The sequence below is a fragment of the Oncorhynchus gorbuscha genome, linkage group LG01 (genome assembly GCF_021184085.1).
Source record: "Oncorhynchus gorbuscha isolate QuinsamMale2020 ecotype Even-year linkage group LG01, OgorEven_v1.0, whole genome shotgun sequence".
In the NCBI taxonomy this organism is placed as follows: domain Eukaryota; kingdom Metazoa; phylum Chordata; class Actinopteri; order Salmoniformes; family Salmonidae; genus Oncorhynchus; species Oncorhynchus gorbuscha.
The window spans coordinates 114,525,283-114,548,431 of NC_060173.1; the positions used below are offsets into that span (position 1 = coordinate 114,525,283).

General features: G+C 42.2%; 1 protein-coding gene across 1 annotated transcript; it reads left to right on the plus strand.

The window, feature by feature from the left end:
* Positions 1-20,092: 20,092 nt before the first annotated feature.
* LOC123991815 (dynein heavy chain-like) lies at positions 20,093-21,844 on the plus strand. The gene has a single exon (XM_046293384.1). It carries the CDS (start codon positions 20,093-20,095, stop codon positions 21,842-21,844), a length of 1,752 nt encoding a protein of 583 aa, XP_046149340.1.
* The last annotated feature ends 1,305 nt before the right edge of the window (positions 21,845-23,149 follow it).

Genomic DNA, 23,149 nt, shown 5'->3' on the forward strand with positions numbered 1-23,149 from the left:
CTTCTCTGTCATACAGCATGTTGACCCCGCTGTCCACTAGATAATAACCCCTTCTCTGTCATACAGCATGTTGACCCCACCGTCCACTAGATAACCCCTTCTCTGTCATACAGCGTGTTGACCCCACTGTCCACTAGATAACCCCTTCTCTGTCATACAGCATGTTGACCCCACTGTCCACTAGATAACCCCTTCTCTCTCATACAGCATGTTGACCCCACTGTCCACTAGATAATAACCCCTTCTCTGTCATACAGCATGTTGACCCCACTGTCCACTAGATAATAACCCCCTCTCTGTCATACAGCATGTTGACCCCGCTGTCCACTAGATAATAACCCCTTCTCTGTCATACAGCGTGTTGACCCCACTGTCCACTAGATAACCCCTTCTCTGTCATACAGCATGTTGACCCCACTGTCCACTAGATAACCCCTTCTCTGTCATACAGCATGTTGACCCCGCTGTCCACTAGATAATAACCCCTTCTCTGTCATACAGCATGTTGACCCCACTGTCCACTAGATAACCCCTTCTCTGTCATACAGCATGTTGACCCCACTGTCCACTAGAGAACCCCTTCTCTCTCATACAGCGTGTTGACCCCACTGTCCACTAGATAATAACCCCTTCTCTGTCATACAGCATGTTGACCCCACTGTCCACTAGATAACCCCTTCTCTGTCATACAGCATGTTGACCCCACTGTCCACTAGATAACCCCTTCTCTGTCATACAGCATGTTGACCCCACTGTCCACTAGATAACCCCTTCTCTGTCATACAGCATGTTGACCCCACTGTCCACTAGATAACCCCTTCTCTGTCATACAGCATGTTGACCCCACTGTCCACTAGATAATAACCCCTTCTCTGTCATACAGCGTGTTGACCCCACTGTCCACTAGATAACCCCTTCTCTGTCATACAGCCCCACTGTCCACTAGATAATAACCCCTTCTCTGTCATACAGTTGACCCCACTGTCCACTAGATAACCCCTTCTCTGTCATACAGCGTGTTGACCCCACTGTCCACTAGATAATAACCCCTTCTCTGTCATACAGCATGTTGACCCCACTGTCCACTAGATAATAACCCCTTCTCTGTCATACAGCGTGTTGACCCCACTGTCCACTAGATAACCCCTTCTCTGTCATACAGCATGTTGACCCCACTGTCCACTAGATAATAACCCCTTCTCTGTCATACAGCATGTTGACCCCACTGTCCACTAGATAATAACCCCTTCTCTGTCATACAGCATGTTGACCCCACTGTCCACTAGATAATAACCCATTCTCTCTCATACAGCATGTTGACCCCACTGTCCACTAGATAATAACCCCTTCTCTGTCATACAGCGTGTTGACCCCACTGTCCACTAGATAACCCCTTCTCTGTCATAAAGCATGTTGACCCCACTGTCCACTAGATAATAACCCCTTCTCTGTCATACAGCATGTTGACCCCACTGTCCACTAGATAATAACCCCTTCTCTGTCATACGGCATGTTGACCCCACTGTCCACTAGATAATAACCCCTTCTCTGTCATACGGCATGTTGACCCCACTGTCCACTAGATAATAACCCCTTCTCTGTTATACAGCGTGTTGACCCCACTGTCCACTAGATAATAACCCCTTATCTGGCATACAGCGTGTTGACCCCACTGTCCACTAGATAACCCCTTCTCTGTCATACAGCATGTTGACCCCACTGTCCACTAGATAATAAACCCTTCTCTGTCATACAGCGTGTTGACCCCACTGTCCACTAGATAACCCCTTCTCTGTCATACAGCATGTTGACCCCACTGTCCACTAGATAATAACCCCTTCTCTGTCATACAGCATGTTGACCCCACTGTCCACTAGATAACCCCTTCTCTTTCATACAGCATGTTGACCCCACTGTCCACTAGATGACCCCTTCTCTGTCATACAGCATGTTGACCCCACTGTCCACTAGATAACCCCTTCTCTGTCATACAGCGTGTTGACCCCACTGTCCACTAGATAATAACCCCTTCTCTGTCATACAGCGTGTTGACCCCACTGTCCACTAGATAACCCCTTCTCTATCATACATCATGTTGACCCCACTGTCCACTAGATAACCCCTTCTCTGTCATACAGCGTGTTGACCCCACTGTCCACTAGATAATAACCCCTTCTCTGTCATACAGCATGTTGACCCCACTGTCCACTAGATAACCCCTTCTCTGTCATACAGCATGTTGACCCCACTGTCCACTAGATAATAACCCCTTCTCTGTTATACAGCGTGTTGACCCCACTGTCCACTAAATAATAACCCCTTCTCTGTCATACAGCGTGTTGACCCCACTGTCCACTAGATAATAACCCCTTCTCTGTCATACAGCGTGTTGACCCCACTGTCCACTAGATAACCCCTTCTCTGTCATACAGCGTGTTGACCCCACTGTCCACTAGATAATAACCCCTTCTCTGTCATACAGCATGTTGACCCCACTGTCCACTAGATAATAACCCCTTCTCTGTCATACAGCGTGTTGACCCCACTGTCTACTAGATAACCCCTTCTCTGTCATACAGCGTGTTGACCCCACTGTCTACTAGATAACCCCTTCTCTGTCATACAGCATGTTGACCCCACTGTCCACTAGATGACCCCTTCTCTGTCATACAGCATGTTGACCCCACTGTCCACTAGATAACCCCTTCTCTGTCATACAGCATGTTGACCCCACTGTCCACTAGATAACCCCTTCTCTGTCATACAGCATGTTGACCCCACTGTCCACTAGATAACCCCTTCTCTGTCATACAGCATGTTGACCCCACTGTCCACTAGATAACCCCTTCTCTGTCATACAGCATGTTGACCCCACTGTCCACTAGATAATAACCCCTTCTCTGTCATACAGCGTGTTGACCCCACTGTCTACTAGATAACCCCTTCTCTGTCATACAGCGTGTTGACCCCACTGTCTACTAGATAACCCCTTCTCTGTCATACAGCATGTTGACCCCACTGTCCACTAGATGACCCCTTCTCTGTCATACAGCATGTTGACCCCACTGTCCACTAGATAACCCCTTCTCTGTCATACAGCATGTTGACCCCACTGTCCACTAGATGACCCCTTCTCTGTCATACAGCATGTTGACCCCAGCATAGATTTCTCTGTCATACAGCATGTTGACCACTGTCCACTAGATAACCCCTTCTCTGTCATACAGCATGTTGACCCCACTGTCCACTAGATAACCCCTTCTCTGTCATACAGCATGTTGACCCCACTGTCCACTAGATAATAACCCCTTCTCTGTCATACAGCATGTTGACCCCACTGTCCACTAGATAACCCCTTCTCTGTCATACAGCATGTTGACCCCACTGTCCACTAGATAATAGTGGGGTCAACATATTTTTTTTCACGTCATACCAGGAGGAATAAAGTAATAGGTGTATTCTTTGATAATGTTTAGTATATATTACTAATACTACATGTTCATATAATGATGTATTTATGTTATAACCGGAGGAATAGAGTAATAGTGTGTCCTGAAGTGTTATTTCAGTTATTTTATGGTAATTTAATCAACTGTAATTCTATGTAAGAGCAATTAAACCCACTGTCTTCATATGTGTGTGTGTGTGTGTGTGTGTGTGTGTGTGTGTGTGTGTGTGTGTGTGTGTGTGTGTGTGTGTGTGTGTGTGTGTGTGTGTGTGTGTGTGTGTGTGTGTGTGTGTGTGTGTGTGTGTGTGTGTGTGTGTGTGTGTGCATGTGTGTGTGTGTGCGTATGCGTGTGCTCTTGCATGTGTGTGTGTGTGTGTCTGTGTGTGTTTTAATTAGATCTGCCTCAACCTATTGATGTTTTTTAAAAACAATAGCTCACTTCTCATTTTAGTTACCTCGGCGACAGTCTCACAAAGAAATGATGGCGTGCTTAGTGCCCAGATCTATTCTGCTGCAATGCCATAAATCCACTATTTCCACAAGGACATAAAACATTTTTGTAGTTTCGCAAATGTGCTGAAGGAAACAAAGGATCAACTGACTCTACGAATCAGAATCTCTGCCATCCATTCTGTAATATAATGAAACCAGTATTCACTCAACTGACTCTATGTATCAGAATCTCTGCCATCCATTCTGTAATATAATGAAACCAGTATTCACTCAACTGACTCTATGAATCAGAATCTCTGCCATCCATTCTGTAATATAATGAAACCAGTATTCACTCAACTGACTCTATGAATCAGAATCTCTGCCATCCATTCTGTAACATAATGAAACCAGAATTCACTCAACTGACTCTATGAATCAGAATCTCTGCCATCCATTCTGTAACATAATGAAACCAGCATTCACTCAACTGTGGTCAATGAAAGTCAAATACCTGGCTCTATCAGTGGAGAGGCTCTTGACAGGGCATTGTGAGTGTGTGTCAAACAGCTTTATATTCCCTTTATAGTGCCCTACTTTTCATCAGCACGCTATTATGTACAGTAGTGCACTATACTACACATAGTAATAATAACATATAGTAGAATAGTGCACCCGTATGCCTCTGGTCAACTGTAGTGCAGTACATAAGGAATAGGGTGTAATTTGGGACTCATGCCACAGCCTGCATTGGCATTCAGTTGACGCCTCCGTGGATATTGCCATTGTACCTACAGTTGAGAGACAAAGAGGACGGAAAACCAGCAGCTTTCATTTTTCCCAGTCTTCGTGTCATTGATCGCAAATCCCCGACCCCTATGCTTTGAAAGGCTCTCATGCGCTGTGAGGTGCTGTCTAATACATTTCTCACATGCAGAGAAAGATAGGCTGTCCTGCCTGCTCCTTCTTCCTCCAATGAGCTAGGCTGTCCTGCCTGCTCCTTCTTCCTCCAATGAGCTAGGCTGTCCTGCCTGCTCCTTCTTCCTCCAATGAGCTAGGCTGTCCTGCCTGCTCCTTCTTCCTCCAATGAGCTAGGCTGTCCTGCCTGCTCCTTCTTCCTCCAATGAGCTAGGCTGTCCTGCCTGCTCCTTCTTCCTCCAATGAGCTAGGCTGTCCTGCCTGCTCCTTCTTCCTCCAATGAGCTAGGCTGTCCTGCCTGCTCCTTCTTCCTCCAATGAGCTAGGCTGTCCTGCCTGCTCCTTCTCCCTCCAATGAGCTAGGCTGTCCTGCCTGCTCCTTCTTCCTCCAATGAGCTAGGCTGTCCTGCCTGCTCCTTCCTTCTCCAATGAGCTAGGCTGTCCTGCCTGCTCCTTCCTTCTCCAATGAGCTAGGCTGTCCTGCCTGCTCCTTCTTCCTCCAATGAGCTAGGCTGCTCCTTCTTCCTCCAATGAGCTAGGCTGTCCTGCCTGCTCCTTCTTCCTCCAATGAGCTAGGCTGTTCTGCCTGCTCCTTCTTCCTCCAATGAGCTAGGGTGTTCTGCCTGCTCCTTCCTCCAGAGAGAGAGCTAGGCTGTTCTGCCTGCTCCTTCCTTCTCCAGAGAGGGAGCTAGGGAGTTCTGCCTGCTCCTTCCTCCAGAGAGAGAGAGAGCTAGGCTGTTCTGCCTGCTCCTTCCTTCTCCAGAGAGAGAGAGAGCTAGGCTGTTCTGCCTGCTCCTTCCTTCTCCAGAGAGAGAGAGAGCTAGGCTGTTCTGCCTGCTCCTTCCTCCAGAGAGAGAGAGAGCTAGGGTGTTCTGCCTGCTCCTTCCTTCTCCAGAGAGAGAGCTAGGCTGTTCTGCCTGCTCCTTCCTTCTCCAGAGAGAGAGCTAGGGTGTTCTGCCTGCTCCTTCCTCCAGAGAGAGAGCTAGGCTGTTCTGCCTGCTCCTTCCTTCTCCAGAGAGAGAGAGAGCTAGGGTGTTCTGCCTGCTCCTTCCTCCAGAGAGAGAGCTAGGCTGTTCTGCCTGCTCCTTCCTTCTCCAGAGAGAGAGAGAGCTAGGGTGTTCTGCCTGCTCCTTCCTCCAGAGAGAGAGCTAGGCTGTTCTGCCTGTTCCTTATTTCACACTTCAGCCACATAATATTTTTAGCATCCACCTTTGCAATCCACCGTTGCCGTGGAAGCTACAGAACGCTAATAAACCGGCTTCTACAGTATCTGAGGATTCTAATGACAATGAGAGAATAGCTCTGTGTGTAGCTAACAGGGGAGGAGATGAGAAGAGGAGAGGAGAGAGGAGAGGAGGGGGCGTTTTGCAGAGAGTAGTATACAAATGTAGGATCTTCATTTGAACCAGTCTCTTACAGCAGGAAAATAATCCTGCAGCAACAGGAAATATGAATGACATAATTTAATAAAAATAAATGAAAGTGTTGATACATTTTTCATGACGGTAAAACTAGTCTGAAATGTCAGTGGAAATTCAGAAGCTTTTAATTAAGTTTGAAATGTCCTTCTTCAACAGTGTGATCAGATTAAGATCCAATGTTTTTTAATACATTGTTTTAACAAAAGTAGTACCCTGGGCCATTACTAATATTAGCAGACCGATATAGACATCTGATGCAAGTCAATAAATAAAAAATGTCAGCATCTCCTCTTTGGTAAAAAAAAATAAGTTTGTGAATAGTAATACTCTTGTAAAGACACAAAACATCCACATCGAATTAAATATTTTCCTTGATCAAATAACATGGGGAAAACAACCACTTTTGGTGCAGTATTCATTGCTGTATTGTACATAGGATGGTCAACTAATATTTGTACCTGTTGACTTTCTGTCACCATGGAGATAAACAATGACCCATACAGTAATTGAGTACATTTAGACATCAGATGGTTTGCGAAGATGTGATGTGGCTCAGTTGGTAGAGCATGGCACTTGCAATGATAGGGTTGTGGGTTTGATTCCCAAGTGGGATCAGTACAAAAAAAGTATTACAAAATGTATCCACTAAGTTGCTCTAGACAAGAGCTTCTACTAAAATGGAAAATGAATGAATAGACCATTTCAGTTTACACATTGAAATATGTTGCATTTGCAAAGTATTTTCTTTATTTAACCAGGCAAGTCAGTTAAGAACAAATTCTTATTTATAATAACGGCCTACCGGGGAACAGTGGGTTAACTGCCTTGTTCAGGGGCAGAACCTACCCTGGCTAAACCAGGACGACGCTGGGCCAATTGTGCACCGCTCAAACATGGGCCGATGTGATACAGTCTGGATTTGAACCAGGGACTGTAGTGACACCTCTTGCACTGAGATGCAGTGCCTTAGACCGCTGCGCCACTCAGGAAAACACAGAGACACATCAAGTAATTATTATTTTTAATTCAGATGAACTGTTTTGTACAGATACTTATCAGACTCAAGTTGCTAATGTTGGTAAACATTCAAATGCATTTTTTATTTATTTTTTAAATCACAAAAGTAGTGCACTGGCCCTTTACTAGCTATGTTAGCAGACCAGCGTAGACATCTTCAGTGCAGGAAATTGTTAAAATTCTACACCCCCCCCCCACCACCTCAAAACTACTTCCTTTGCCTATGTTGTGAGAGAGAACAAACTGTATGATATCGTCCAACAGACCTTTAAATTTACTGTAGTTTCAATGCTATTTTCTCCCATATTCTTCTTCTTTTTTTGTGTGTCATTGTGTTATTAGTTTCTATCTTCAGTCTGCCATCCTTACAGACACATCCCAGATCTGTCTGTTCTCTTTACCTGTTGTCAGATGTCTGGTGGTGCCTTGGCAGAGACTCTCTCTGCCATCCTTACAGACACATCCCAGATCTGTCTGTTCTCTTTACCTGTTGTCAGATGTCTGGTGGTGCCTTGGCAGAGACTCTCTCTGCCATCCTTACAGACACATCCCAGATCTGTCTGTTCTCTTTACCTGTTGTCAGATGTCTGGTGTTGCCTTGGCAGAGACTCTCTCTGCCATCCTTACAGACACATCCCAGATCTGTCTGTTCTCTTTACCTGTTGTCAGATGGCTGGTGGTGCCTTGGCAGAGACTCTCTCTGCCATCCTTACAGACACATCCCAGATCTGTCTGTTCTCTTTACCTGTTGTCAGATGTCTGGTGGTGCCTTGGCAGAGACTCTCTCTGCCATCCTTACAGACACATCCCAGATCTGTCTGTTCTCTTTACCTGTTGTCAGATGTCTGGTGGTGCCTTGGCAGAGACTCTCTCTGCCATCCTTACAGACACATCCCAGATCTGTCTGTTCTCTTTACCTGTTGTCAGATGTCTGGTGGTGCCTTGGCAGAGACTCTCTCTGCCATCCTTACAGACACATCCCAGATCTGTCTGTTCTCTTTACCTGTTGTCAGATGTCTGGTGTTGCCTTGGCAGAGACTCTCTCTGCCATCCTTACAGACACATCCCAGATCTGTCTGTTCTCTTTACCTGTTGTCAGATGTCTGGTGTTGCCTTGGCAGAGACTCTCCTGGGTTGTTTTGTTGCTCCATTTGTTTCTGTACTGTTCTACTCTGAATTTGCCGTCAAAAGTTCTCAAAAGAAATAAATATATATATACTTTTGCAGTGAAACAAAGCGAATAGGGCCCTCTGAGAACTGGTTTGTGTGTGTGTGTGTTTGTGTTTGTGTGAAGCTCCTTCAGTTACAGTATATATACATTTAGAAGTATATGAATAAAATCCATTTAGAAGAATCCTTTATCCAAAGCCACTTACGGTGGTGCCTGTATCCATTTCGTTTAATGTTTGGTCCCGACAATCAAACCCACTATCCTAGCATTGCAACAGCCACGTTTAACACTATTTTCAGTGGGTCACATATACACACACTAAGAAAGTGTTAGATGTAACACAGTCAAAGTTACTGTGTTAAAATAGCTTTCCTGTTGCCGTTAGTAGCAGCTCAGCTTGGGATGGGAAGTCAAAGACTCACGCTGATAACAGAGCAGATGGACAGCCGACTGCATCACTTCTAACTGCTCCTACTTGGATGCTATCTGCAGCAGATATCTGTTCTTAACACCCCACTGAAAGCTTTGGGCTTTACAGGAAATGAAATACAGCTCTCCGTATTACTGTTACCCATAATCCCGATATTACTTGTTGCCTTTGGTTTTTCAATGTCTGTACGTCTTAATGTGCGGTTTACTTTCCTCTGTGTTGATTTGTCTTAATGTGCGGCTGGGGCGAATGGAAATTATTATTTTAAAATCGACAGACTGGGTTCTAACAGCGAAGGATGATTTGTTTTACAGGAAATGCATTTTTTTTGTGTGGTTATAGTCACTGATTTCACCAGAGGTGTGGCTTGAATGGTTTGGATATCAAGTCATAAAGATAACGATCAGGTGGTCAATCAAAGCACTTGAATGAATAATTAATGATTTTTTGGGGGGGGGGATTGTAGGATTTCAGAGAGAAGGTCACGATCCAGGGGCTGTATATCCACAGCAAATATGAGATCAGAATTCACTTTATTAGTGTGCATGTGTGACTCACCGAAATAGTGTTAAACTAACAGCCCTAGAGTGTTGGTGACTATTGTTAATATGCTAATTCTGAATGAACTGAAAACTTTATTAGAGAATAACACATGTAGAGGGGTGGCGGATTTACACATTGTAAGTTGTAAAGCTTTATCTGCATATTTCCCAGTATGCCTTTCGAAGTGACTGTGAGAGATACCCAGCCGAGACTGTTTGTTAGTGACTGTGAGAGATACCCAGCCGTGACTGTGTTTGTTAGTGACTGTGAGAGATACCCAGCCGTGACTGTGTTTGTTAGTGACTGTGAGAGATACCCAGCCGAGACTGTGTTTGTTAGTGACTGTGAGAGATACCCAGCCGAGACTGTGTTTGTTAGTGACTGTGAGAGATACCCAGCCGAGACTGTGTTTGTTAGTGACTGTGAGAGATACCCAGCCGAGACTGTGTTTGTTAGTGACTGTGAGAGATACCCAGGCGAGACTGTTTGTTAGTGACTGTGAGAGATACCCAGCCGAGACTGTGTTTGTTAGTGACTGTGAGAGATACCCAGCCGAGACTGTTTGTTAGTGACTGTGAGAGATACCCAGCAGAGACTGTTTGTTAGTGACTGTGAGAGATACCCAGGCGAGACTGTTTGTTAGTGACTGTGAGAGATACCCAGCCGAGACTGTGTTTGTTAGTGACTGTGAGAGATACCCAGCCGAGACTGTGTTTGTTAGTGACTGTGAGAGATACCCAGCCGAGACTGTGTTTGTTAGTGACTGTGAGAGTGATACCCAGAGATACCCAGCGAGACTGTTTGTTAGTGACTGTGAGAGATACCCAGCCGAGACTGTGTTTGTTAGTGACTGTGAGAGATACCCAGCCGAGACTGTGTTTGTTAGTGACTGTGAGAGATACCCAGCCGAGACTGTGTTTGTTAGTGACTGTGAGAGATACCCAGGCGAGACTGTTTGTTAGTGACTGTGAGAGATACCCAGCCGAGACTGTGTTTGTTAGTGACTGTGAGAGATACCCAGCCGAGACTGTTTGTTAGTGACTGTGAGAGATACCCAGCCGAGACTGTTTGTTAGTGACTGTGAGAGATACCCAGCCGAGACTGTGTTTGTTAGTGACTGTGAGAGATACCCAGCCGAGACTGTTTGTTAGTGACTGTGAGAGATACCCAGCAGAGACTGTTTGTTAGTGACTGTGAGAGATACCCAGCCGAGACTGTTTGTTAGTGACTGTGAGAGATACCCAGCCGAGACTGTGTTTGTTAGTGACTGTGAGAGATACCCAGCCGAGACTGTTTGTTAGTGACTGTGAGAGATACCCAGCCGAGACTGTTTGTTAGTGACTGTGAGAGATACCCAGCCGAGACTGTTTGTTAGTGACTGTGAGAGATACCCAGCCGAGACTGTTTGTTAGTGACTGTGAGAGATACCCAGCCGAGACTGTGTTTGTTAGTGACTGTGAGAGATACCCAGCCGAGACTGTTTGTTAGTGACTGTGAGAGATACCCAGCCGAGACTGTGTTTGACTTAGTGACTGTGAGTGACTGATAGCCCAGCCGAGACTGTTTGTTAGTGACTGTGAGAGATACCCAGCCGAGACTGTTTGTTAGTGACTGTGAGAGATACCCAGCCGAGACTGTTTGTTAGTGACTGTGAGAGATACCCAGCCGAGACTGTGTTTGTTAGTGACTGTGAGAGATACCCAGCCGAGACTGTTTGTTAGTGACTGTGAGAGATACCCAGCCGAGACTGTGTTTGTTAGTGACTGTGAGAGATACCCAGCCGAGACTGTTTGTTAGTGACTGTGAGAGATACCCAGCCGAGACTGTTTGTTAGTGACTGTGAGAGATACCCACCGAGACTGTTTGTTAGTGACTGTGAGACATACCCAGCGGAGACTGTGTTTGTTAGTGACTGAGAGAGATACCCAGCCGAGACTGTTTGTTATTGACTGAGAGATACCCAGCAGAGACTGTTTGTTAGTGACTGTGAGAGATACCCAGCCGAGACTGTTTGTTAGTGACTGTGAGAGATACCCAGCCGAGACTGTGTTTGTTAGTGACTGTGAGAGATACCCAGCCGGGACTGTTTGTTAGTGACCCAGGACTGTTTGTTAGTGACTGTGAGAGATACCCAGCCGAGACTGTTTGTTAGTGACTGTGAGAGATACCCAGCCGAGACTGTTTGTTAGTGACTGTGAGAGATACCCAGCCGAGACTGTGTTTGTTAGTGACTGTGAGAGATACCCAGGCGAGACTGTTTGTTAGTGACTGTGAGAGATACCCAGGCGAGACTGTGTTTGTTAGTGACTGTGAGAGATACCCAGGCGAGACTGTGTTTGTTAGTGACTGTGAAAGATACCCAGCCGAGACTGTTTGTTAGTGACTGTGAGAGATACCCAGCCGAGACTGTGTTTGTTAGTGACTGTGAGAGATACCCAGGCGAGACTGTGTTTGTTAGTGACTGTGAGAGATACCCAGGCGAGACTGTGTTTGTTTGTGACAGAGAAATGGTTATGGTTTCAATCATTTCTAATCCTGAAACCTTTACCAAGTGACTGCCTAAGAGAATGTGTTTGCATTAAAAGTAAACCTACCATGACCGTGTATATTCATTAGAAAGGACTTTAAGTTATGAGCCTAGTTCTCCTCAACGTTGTGGTTTGAAAATTGTAACTCATGTGCCACATCAGACCTGCAGGTATCAATATGTCATTATCAATAAAACGTCTGCTGGGCGTCTTCGCTAAAGACATTGACAACTGGGTGCCATTTTCATGGGATTGTTAAATGATTGAAAACCATTTGGTTGTCATAGTGTATCGTCAACACTTGAAGAGCCTAGTCAGAACTACACATTTCCAGATTATTCCATTCAAAACACTTGCAAACATTTAACTCTTATCGTCAGAGTTATACAGGAAGTCACTGCATGCTTTTTTTTCATGATCAATTGATGTCGTTTCATATACGTCAGGGTAGCCTGACGATGTCTCTCAATATTGGACACAATTAATTGGATATGTGAGTGATATAAAACAAAAAAAAGGAACCATACCTGACAAGTATAAGTGGTTTAGGTTCATGTCCCGTCCTTTGTGGTGCATTTATACAGAGACTTGATTACACACAGGTGGATTGTATTTATCATCATTAGTCATTTAGGTCAACATTGGATCATTCAGAGATCCTCACTGAACTTCTGGAGAGAGTTTGCTGCACTGAAAGTAAAGGGGCTGAATAATTTTGCACAACCAATTTTTCAGTTTTTGATTTGTTAAAAAAGTTTGAAATATCCAATAAATGTCGTTCCACTTCATGATTGTGTCCCACTTGTTGTTGATTCTTCACAAAAAAATACAGTTTTAAATCTTTATGTTTGAAGCCTGAAATGTGGCAAAAGGTCGCAAAGTTCAAGGGGGCCGAATACTTTCGCAAGGCACTGTATTTACTTTAATAGTTTCTCCCACTGCCCCTGTTTTCTGTTTCCTTATAAAAACGAAATAGTTGGCAATTGGAGGACAATTGTGGACGATTGGAGGACTTCCAGCAGACTGTGTTTGGTCTTCCAAAATGGCGCTAGGTGATTTGTGATGCAACTGCAAACCCCCTTCCAGATTGGATTAGTTTTGAAATATGTAAGTTATTTTATCTTTGTATAGTATAAGATCAATTAATCAATCAATATGCATGCAGGAAAGTACATATTAAAACAAACTATTCTAAAAATCAACCTGCAACAAAGCATTCTGGGAAGACTGATAATGAGACCCTCCCAATTCTTTTCCGTTCCGAGAAGATTAACCCAACGAGTTCCATTGCACCGCTGGCGTGATTCGGACTTTTAACCCCTTTTAAACATTGTGTGCTTGTACCATCGGATTGGTCTATTTCTTTGACATCTGTTGGTACCAACCATAGTGTGTGTGATTAATGGGGGCTAAGCTAGAGCTTTGTGAGGCAGATCCCAAAGGGTCTCGGGGCTTGGTCTTTTTTTGCAAAAATGTCAGTAGCGTCCGTTTTGTTTTGCTCTAAGACACTCACAAGCTACACAAGAGTTCTTAGAAGATTTTATTTGTATTTTATTTAACCTTTATTCAACTAATCAAGTCAGGTAAGAACACATTTTTTGTTTACAAAGACGGCCTGGGATTAAAAAAGTAAATAAATACAATATAAATATAGGACAAAACACACATCACACCAAGAGAGACCTAAGACAACAACATAGCAAGGCAGCAACACATGACAACACAGCATGGTAGCAACACAACATGACAACAACATGGTAGCAACACAACATGACAACAACATGGTAGCAACACAACATGACAACAACATGGTAGCAACACAACATCGTAGCAACACAATGTGGTAGCAACAACATGGTAGCAACACAGCATGACAACAACATGGAAGCAACACAATATGGCAGTAGCACAACATAACAACAACATGGTAGCAACACAACATGGTAGCAACACAACGTGGTAGCAACACAACGTGGTAGCAACACAACATGGTAGCAACACAACGTGGTAGCAACACAACATGGTAGCAACACAACGTGGTAGCAACACAACATGGTAGCAACACAACATGGTAGCAACACAACATGGTAGCAACACAACGTGGTAGCAACACAACATGGTAGCAACACAACGTGGTAGCAACACAACATGGTAGCAACACAACGTGGTAGCAACACAACATAACATGGTAGCAGCACAAAACATGGTACAAACATTATTGGGCCCAGACAACAGCACAAAGGGCAAGAAGGTAGAGACAACAATACATCACACAAAGCAGCCACAACTGTCAGTAAGAGTGTCCATGATTATTGTTGAATGAAGAGATTGAGATAAAACTGTCCAGTTTGAGTGTTTGTTGTAGCTCGTTCCAGTCGCTAGCTGCAGCGAACTGAAAAGAGGAGCGACCCAGGGATGTGTGTGCTTTGGGGACCTTTAACAGAATGAGACTGACAGAACGGGTGTTGTAGGTGGAGGATGAGGGCTGCAGTAGATATCTCAGAGAGGGGGGAGTGAGGCCTAAGAGGGTTTTATAAATAAGCATCAACCAGTGGGTCTTGCGACTGGTATACAGAGACGACCAGTTTACAGAGGAGTATAGAGTGCAGTGCTGTGTCCTATAAGGAGCATTGGTGGCAAATCTGATGGCCGAATGGTAAAGAACATCTAGTCGCTAAAGAGCACCCTTACCTGCTGATCTATAAATAATGTCTCCGTAATCAAGCATGGGAAGAATGGTCATCTCAATCACGATTGGTGAAAGAGGAACAATTTCGATAGAGGAAACCAAGTCTAAAGATTTAACTTTAGCCTGCAGCTTTGATATGTGCTGAGAGAAGGACAGTGTACCGTCTAGCCGTACTTGTAATGAGGTGACTACCTCAAGCTCTAAACCCTCAGAGGTGGTAATCACACCTGTGGGAAGAGGGGTATTTTTCTTACCAAACCACATGGTAGAGAAAGCTTTGTTGCAGAGCATTTAACACATCTAGGGAGGGTACAGCTGAGTATAAGACAGTATGATTTGCATGGAAATGGATGAGAGAGCCTCATACTTCCTTAGAAAATGTTGCTGATTTGTTGAAAGTGATTTACAGAAACATCTCATTTACATATATGTCATTCACACCCCTGAGTCAATACATTAGAATCACCTTTGGTAGTGATTACAGCTGTGAGTCTTACTGGGTAAGTCTCTAAGGGTGATTACAGCTGTGAGTCTTACTGGGTAAGTCTCTAAGGGTGATTACAGCTGTGAGTCTTACTGGGTAAGTCTCTAAGGGTGATTACTGTTGTGAGTCTTACTGGGTACGTCTCTAAGGGTGATTACAGCTGTGAGTCTTACTGGGTAAATCTTTGCAATTCGTTTGCAGTATTACCTCAGTGCCTTGTTGCAAACAGGATGCATATTTTGGAGTAGTTATATTCTGTATAGGCTTCCTTTTCAGCCTGTAGTTTACTATTGTGGAGTAACTACAATGTTGTTGATCCATCCTCAGTTTTCTCCTGTCACAGCCATTACACTCTGTTTTGAAGTCACCATTGGCCTCACTGTGAAACCCTCAGGGATCAATTCTAGATAATATAGAACAAGCCACTTGATGAGGGCCTGAATTCAAATGGTGAACCTGCAATGTTTATGCAATGTGTTTGTTTATAAGCTACTTTCCGTGGACACACACTTCACCTTATGTTACATGTTGTTGCTTTCCTATGTGTGCTTGTATTTTGCTCTTAACACTTTACTTCATACAGCAGGAAGTACACTTTGTCCATCAGATTCCCCAGCTGGCTTCTTCCACCTTTATGCACAAAATGGATTTAAAATAGTGTTGCTTAGTTACAAGGCATTATTGTTTCATAAAATGTGAGGTCTTACTAGTGCTTCTGCTCTACTCCTGGCTGTGCTGCTCTACATGACAATATGGAGTGGATCTCACTCCTATCAATACTATATGGAGTGGATCTCACTCCTATCAATACTACATGGAGTGGATCTCACTCCTATCAATACTACATGGAGTGGATCTCACTCCTATCAATACTACATGGAGTGGATCTCACTCCTAGCAATACTACATGGAGTGGATCTCACTCCTATCAATACTACATGGAGTGGATCTCACTCCTATCAATACTACATGGAGTGGATCTCACTCCTATCAATACTACATGGAGTGGATCTCACTCCTATCAATACTACATGGAACGGATCTCACTCCTATCAATACTACATGGAGTGGATCTCACTCCTATCAATACTACATGGAACGGATCTCACTCCTATCAATACTACATGGAGTGGATCTCACTCCTATCAATACTACATGGAACGGATCTCACTCCTATCAATACTATATGGAACGGATCTCACTCCTATCAATACTACATGGAACGGATCTCACTCCTATCAATACTATATGAAGCAGATCTCACTCCTAAAGGTTGGGGTAAGGTTAGGGTAAGGGTAAGGTTAGGGCTAGAGTTAAGGTAAGGGATAAGGTTAGGGCTAGAGTTAAGGTAAGGGTTAAGGTTAGGGCTACAATAAAGGTAAGGCTTAAGGTCAGGGCTAGAGTTAAGGTAATGGTTAGGGTAAGGTTAGGATAAGGTTAGGGTAAGGTTAAGGTAAGGGTTAGGGTTAGGGTAAGGGTTAGGGTAAGGTTAGGGTAAGGTTAGGGTAAGGTTAGGGTAAGGTTAGGGTAAGGGTTACATTAGGGTGAGAGTTAGGATTAGTAGGGTTAGGGTAAGTTTAGGGTAAGGTTAGGGTTAGTGTAAGGTTAGGGTAAGGGTAAGGGTTAGGGTAGGGTTAGGGTAAGGTTAGGGTAAGGTTAGGGTAAGGTTAGGGTAAGGTTAGGGTAAGGGTTAGGGTAAGGGTTAGGGTAAGGTTAGGGTAAGGTTAGGGTAAGGTTAGGGTAAGGTTAGGGTAAGGGGTACATTAGGGTGAGAGTTGGGATTAGTAGAGTTAGGGTAAGGTTAGGGTAAGGTTAGGGTAAGGGGTACATTAGGGTGAGAGTTGGGATTAGTAGGGTTAGGGTAAGGTTAGGGTAAGGTTAGGGTAAGGGGTACATTAGGGTGAGAGTTGGGATTAGTAGGGTTAGGGTAAGGTTAGGGTAAGGTTAGGGTAAGGGGTACATTAGGGTGAGAGTTGGGATTAGTAGGGTTAGGGTAAGGTTAGGGTAAGGGGTACATTAGGGTGAGAGTTAGGGATTAGTTAGGGTTAGGGTAAGGTTAGGGTAAGGGGTACATTAGGGTGAGAGTTGGGATTAGTAGGGTTAGGGTAAGGTTAGGGTAAGGGGTACATTAGGGTGAGAGTTGGGATTAGTAGGGTTAGGGTAAGTTTAGGGTAAGGTTAGGGTAAGGGGTACATTAGGGTGAGAGTTGGGATTAGTAGGGTTAGGGTAAGGTTAGGGTAAGGTTAGGGTAAGGGGTACATTAGGGTGAGAGTTGGGATTAGTAGGGTTAGGGTAAGGTTAGGGTAAGGGGTACATTAGGGTGAGAGTTGGGATTAGTAGGGTTAGGGTAAGGTTAGGGTAAGGGGTACATTAGGGTGAGAGTTGGGATTAGTAGGGTTAGGGTAAGGTTAGGGTAAGGTTAGGGTAAGGGGTACATTAGGGTGAGAGTTGGGATTAGTAGGGTTAGGGTAAGGTTAGGGTAAGGTTAGGGTAAGGGGTACATTAGGGTGAGAGTTGGGATTAGTAGGGTTAGGGTAAGGTTAGGGTAAGGTTAGGGTAAGGGGTACATTAGGGTGAGAGTTGGGATTAGTAGGGTTAGGGTAAGGGGTACATTAGGGTGAGAGTTGGGATTAGTAGGGTTAGGGTAGAGAATTTACAGATGGACTATGCAAATAAAGCGTTACTGTACTATTTAGCAAAGCCTCCAACCTGCGTGTCAGTGTGAGATTATTTTAAAATAGCTCAATGGATTTATGCATCTTTCATTCAGATTGACATTTTCCTCTTGGAAAACATTTTAATCATCCCAGTCTGTGATCTACGGCATAGGAGGATGCTGGGAGGACAGCTCATAATAATGGCCCCAAAAAGTGTGAATGGAATGTCACCAAAAACCATGGAAACCATGTGATGAGATGTATTTGATAGCATTCCACTGAGTCCTATCCAAACATTACCACTAGAAAGTCCTCCCCAATTAAAGTGCCACCAACCTGTGGTGCCTGTGATCTACACTTCCCTCTAAGACATGGGAGTGACTGTCAGATCTTTCTCTGTAATATTCTGATCTTTCTCTAAATTGACACTGTGTGATGTAATATTCTGATCCGTCCCTAAACAGATACTGTGTGATGTAATATTCTGATCTTTCTCTAAATTGACACTATGTGGTGTCATATCCCGATCTTTCTCTAAACAGACACTGTGTGATGTATCATTCTGATCTTTGTTTTCTCAGATACTGTGTGATGTATTATAATGCTCTTTCTCTAAACAGACACTGATGTAGTATAATGATCTTTCTCTAAATTGACACTGTGTGATGTATTCATTTCATTTTTTAAAAAGTGTATTCCTACACAGATCATATTATAGCATATCTGACAGATTACCATGCTGGCTGGAGAATATGCTACAGATTAACATTCCAGAGTATATCCTGAATAACATAAAGATAATATAGTGTCTCCTACAGATTACCATGCTGGAGAATATCCTACAGATTAACATCCTAGAGTTTCTCCTACAGATTAACAGACCAGAGATATCCTACATATTAACATAATATAGTGCCTCCTACAGAATAACATGCTAGAGTATCTCCTACAGATGAACATAATGGAGTTTTTCATATACATTAACATAGAGTACAGATGACAGATACAGATTAAGATAATTGAGTGTCTCAAACAGATTAACATAGTAGAGTATCTCCTACAGATTAACATAGTAGAGTACCTCCTACAGATTAACATAGTAGAGTACCTCCTACAGATTAACATAGTAGAGTATCTCCTACAGATTAACATAGTAGAGTATCTCCTACAGATTAACATAGTAGAGTATTCCTAAGATTAACATAGTAAGTAACAGACACTGATGTACCTCCTACAGATTAACATAGTAGAGTATTCATTTCAGATTAACATAGTAGAGTATTCCTACAGATTAACATAGTAGAGTACCTCCTACAGATTAACATAGTAGAGTATCTCCTACAGATTAACATAGTAGAGTATCTCCTACAGATTAACATAGTAGAATATCTCCTACAGATTAACATAGTAGAGTATCTCCTACAGATTAACATAGTAGAGTATCTCCTACAGATTAACATAGTAGAGTATCTCCTATAGATTAACATAGTAGAGTATCTCCTACAGATTAACATAGTAGAGTACCTCCTACAGATTAACATAGTAGAGTATCTCCTACAGATTAACATAGTAGAGTACCTCCTACAGATTAACATAGTAGAGTACAGATTAACATAGTAGAGTACCTCCTACAGATTACCATAGTAGAGTACCTCCTACAGATTAACATAGTAGAGTACCTCCTACAGATTAACATAGTAGAGTACCTCCTACAGATTAACATAGTAGAGTATCTCCTACAGATTAACATAGTAGAGTATCTCCTACAGATTAACATAGTAGAGTACCTCCTACAGATTAACATAGTAGAGTACCTCCTACAGATTAACATAGTAGAGTACCTCCTACAGATTAACATAGTAGAGTACCTCCTACAGATTAACATAGTAGAGTACCTCCTACAGATTAACATAGTAGAGTACCTCCTACAGATTAACATAGTAGAGTACCTCCTACAGATTAACATAGTAGAGTACCTCCTACAGATTAACATAGTAGAGTACCTCCTACAGATTAACATACATAGTTAACATAGTAGAGTACCTCCTACAGATTAACATAGTAGAGTATCTCCTACAGATTAACATAGTAGAGTACCTCCTACAGATTAACATAGTAGAGTACCTCCTACAGATTAACATAGTAGAGTACCTCCTACAGATTAACATAGTAGAGTACCTCCTACAGATTAACATAGTAGAGTATCTCCTACAGATTAACATAGTAGAGTATCTCCTACAGATTAACATAGTAGAGTACCTCCTACAGATTAACATAGTAGAGTACCTCCTACAGATTAACATAGTAGAGTATCTCCTACAGATTAACATAGTAGAGTACCTGCTACAGATTAACATGGTAGAGTACCTCCTACAGATTAACATGGTAGAGTACCTCCTACAGATTAACATAGTAGAGTACCTCCTACAGATTAACATAGTAGAGTACCTCCTACAGATTAACATAGTAGAGTACCTTCTACAGATTAACATAGTAGAGTACCTCCTACAGATTAACATAGTAGAGTATCTCCTACAGATTAACATAGTAGAGTATCTTCTACAGATTAACATAGTAGAGTACCTCCTACAGATTAACATAGCAGAGTACCTCATACAGATTACCATAGTAGAGTGCCTCCTACAGATTAACATAGTAGAGTACCTCCTACAGATTAACATAGTAGAGTACCTCCTGCAGATTAACATAGTAGAGTACCTCATACAGATTACCATAGTAGAGTACCTCCTACAGATTAACATAGTAGAGTACCTCCTACAGATTAACATAGTAGAGTACCTCCTACAGATTAACATAGTAGAGTACCTCCTACAGATTAACATAGTAGAGTACCTCCTACAGATTAACATAGTAGAGTACCTCCTACAGATTAACATAGTAGAGTACCTAATACAGATTACCATAGTAGAGTACCTCCTACAGATTAACATAGTAGAGTACCTCCTACAGATTAACATAGTAGAGTACCTCCTACAGATTAACATAGTAGAGTACGTCCTACAGATTAACATAGTAGAGTACCTCCTACAGATTAACATAGTAGAGTATCTCCTACAGATTAACATAGTAGAGTACCTCATACAGATTACCATAGTAGAGTACCTCCTACAGATTAACATAGTAGAGTACCTCCTACAGATTAACATAGTAGAGTACCTCCTACAGATTAACATAGTAGAGTATCTCCTACAGATTAACATAGTAGAGTACCTCCTACAGATTAACATAGTAGAGTACCTCCTACAGATTAACATAGTAGAGTACCTCCTACAGATTAACATAGTAGAGTACCTCATACAGATTACCATAGTAGAGTACCTCCTACAGATTAACATAGTAGAGTACCTCCTACAGATTAACATAGTAGAGTACCTCCTACAGATTAACATAGTAGAGTACCTCCTACAGATTAACATAGTAGAGTACCTCCTACAGATTAACATAGTAGAGTACCTCCTACAGATTAACATAGTAGAGTACCTAATACAGATTACCATAGTAGAGTACCTCCTACAGATTAACATAGTAGAGTACCTCCTACAGATTAACATAGTAGAGTACCTCCTACAGATTAACATAGTAGAGTACGTCCTACAGATTAACATAGTAGAGTACCTCCTACAGATTAACATAGTAGAGTATCTCCTACAGATTAACATAGTAGAGTACCTCATACAGATTACCATAGTAGAGTACCTCCTACAGATTAACATAGTAGAGTACCTCCTACAGATTAACATAGTAGAGTACCTCCTACAGATTAACATAGTAGAGTATCTCCTACAGATTAACATAGTAGAGTACCTCCTACAGATTAACATAGTAGAGTACCTCCTACAGATTAACATAGTAGAGTACCTGCTACAGATTAACATAGTAGAGTATCTCCTACAGATTAACACAGTAGAGTGTCTAATACAGATTAACATGGTAGAGTACCTCCTACAGATTAACATAGTAGAGTATCTCCTACAGATTAACATAGTAGAGTACCTCCTACAGATTAACATAGTAGAGTACCTCCTACAGATTAACATAGTAGTGTATCTCCTACAGATTAACATGGTAGTACCTCCTACAGATTAACATAGTAGAGTACCTGCTACAGATTAACATAGTAGAGTACCTCCTACAGATTAACATAGTAGAGTACCTCCTACAGATTAACATAGTAGAGTGTCTAATACAGATTAACATAGTAGAGTACCTCCTACAGATTAACATAGTAGAGTACCTCCTACAGATTAACATAGTAGAGTACCTCCTACAGATTAACATAGTAGAATACCTCATACAGATTAACATAACATAGTATCTCCAACATAATTCAGAGTTTAGTAGAGTACCTCCTACAGATTAACATAGTAGAGTACCTCCTACAGATTAACATAGTAGAGTACAGATTAACATAGTAGAATACATACAGATTAACATAACATAGTATCTCCAACAGAATTCACACTAGAGTTTCAGATGAACATAGAGTTGTTCCTACATATTAACATAATATAATATCTCCTACAGATTAACATACTAGAGTATGTCCTAAAGATGAACATACTGGAGTATCACATACAGATTATCACATACAGATTAACATACTAGAGATAATCCTACAGATTAACATGCTAGAGTTTCTCCTAAAGATTAAGATAATATAGTATCACATACAGATGAACATACTATATATTATCCTACAGATTAAGATGCCAGAGTATGTCCTAAAAATTAACATAAGAGTTTCTCCTATAGATTAACATGCTAGAGTATCTCCTACAGATTAACATGCTAGAGTATCTCCTACAGATTAACATGCTAGAGTATCTCCTACAGATTAACATAAGAGTTTCTCCTATAGATTAACATGCTAGAGTATCTCCTACAGATTAATTTACAATAGTATGCCCTTATTAACATAATTAATATAATATAGTATCTCCTACAGATTAACATGCTAGAGTTTCTCCTACAGATTAATTTACAATAGTATGTCCTTAACATAATTAATATAATATAGTATCTCCTACAGATTAACATGCTAGAGTTTCTCCTACAGATTAATTTACAATAGTATGTCCTTAACATAATTAATATAATATAGTATCTCCTACAGATTAATTTACAATAGTATGTCCTTATTAACATGCTAGAATATCTCCTACAGATTAACATGCTAGAGTATCTCCTACAGATTAACATGCTAGAGTATCTCCTACAGATTAACATGCTAGAGTATCTCCTACAGATTCATTTACAATAGTATGCCCTTATTAACATAATTAATATAATATAGTATCTCCCACAGATGAACATGCTAGATATTATCCTACTAGTTATTATAATGGAGTATCTCCTACAGGTTAATATAGTAGAGTATCACATACAGGTTAA

Coding starts and splice junctions, on each gene's coding strand:
- LOC123991815 (XM_046293384.1), top strand. CDS start 20,093: ATGGTAGAGTACCTCCTACAGATTAACATGGTAGAGTACCTCCTACAG.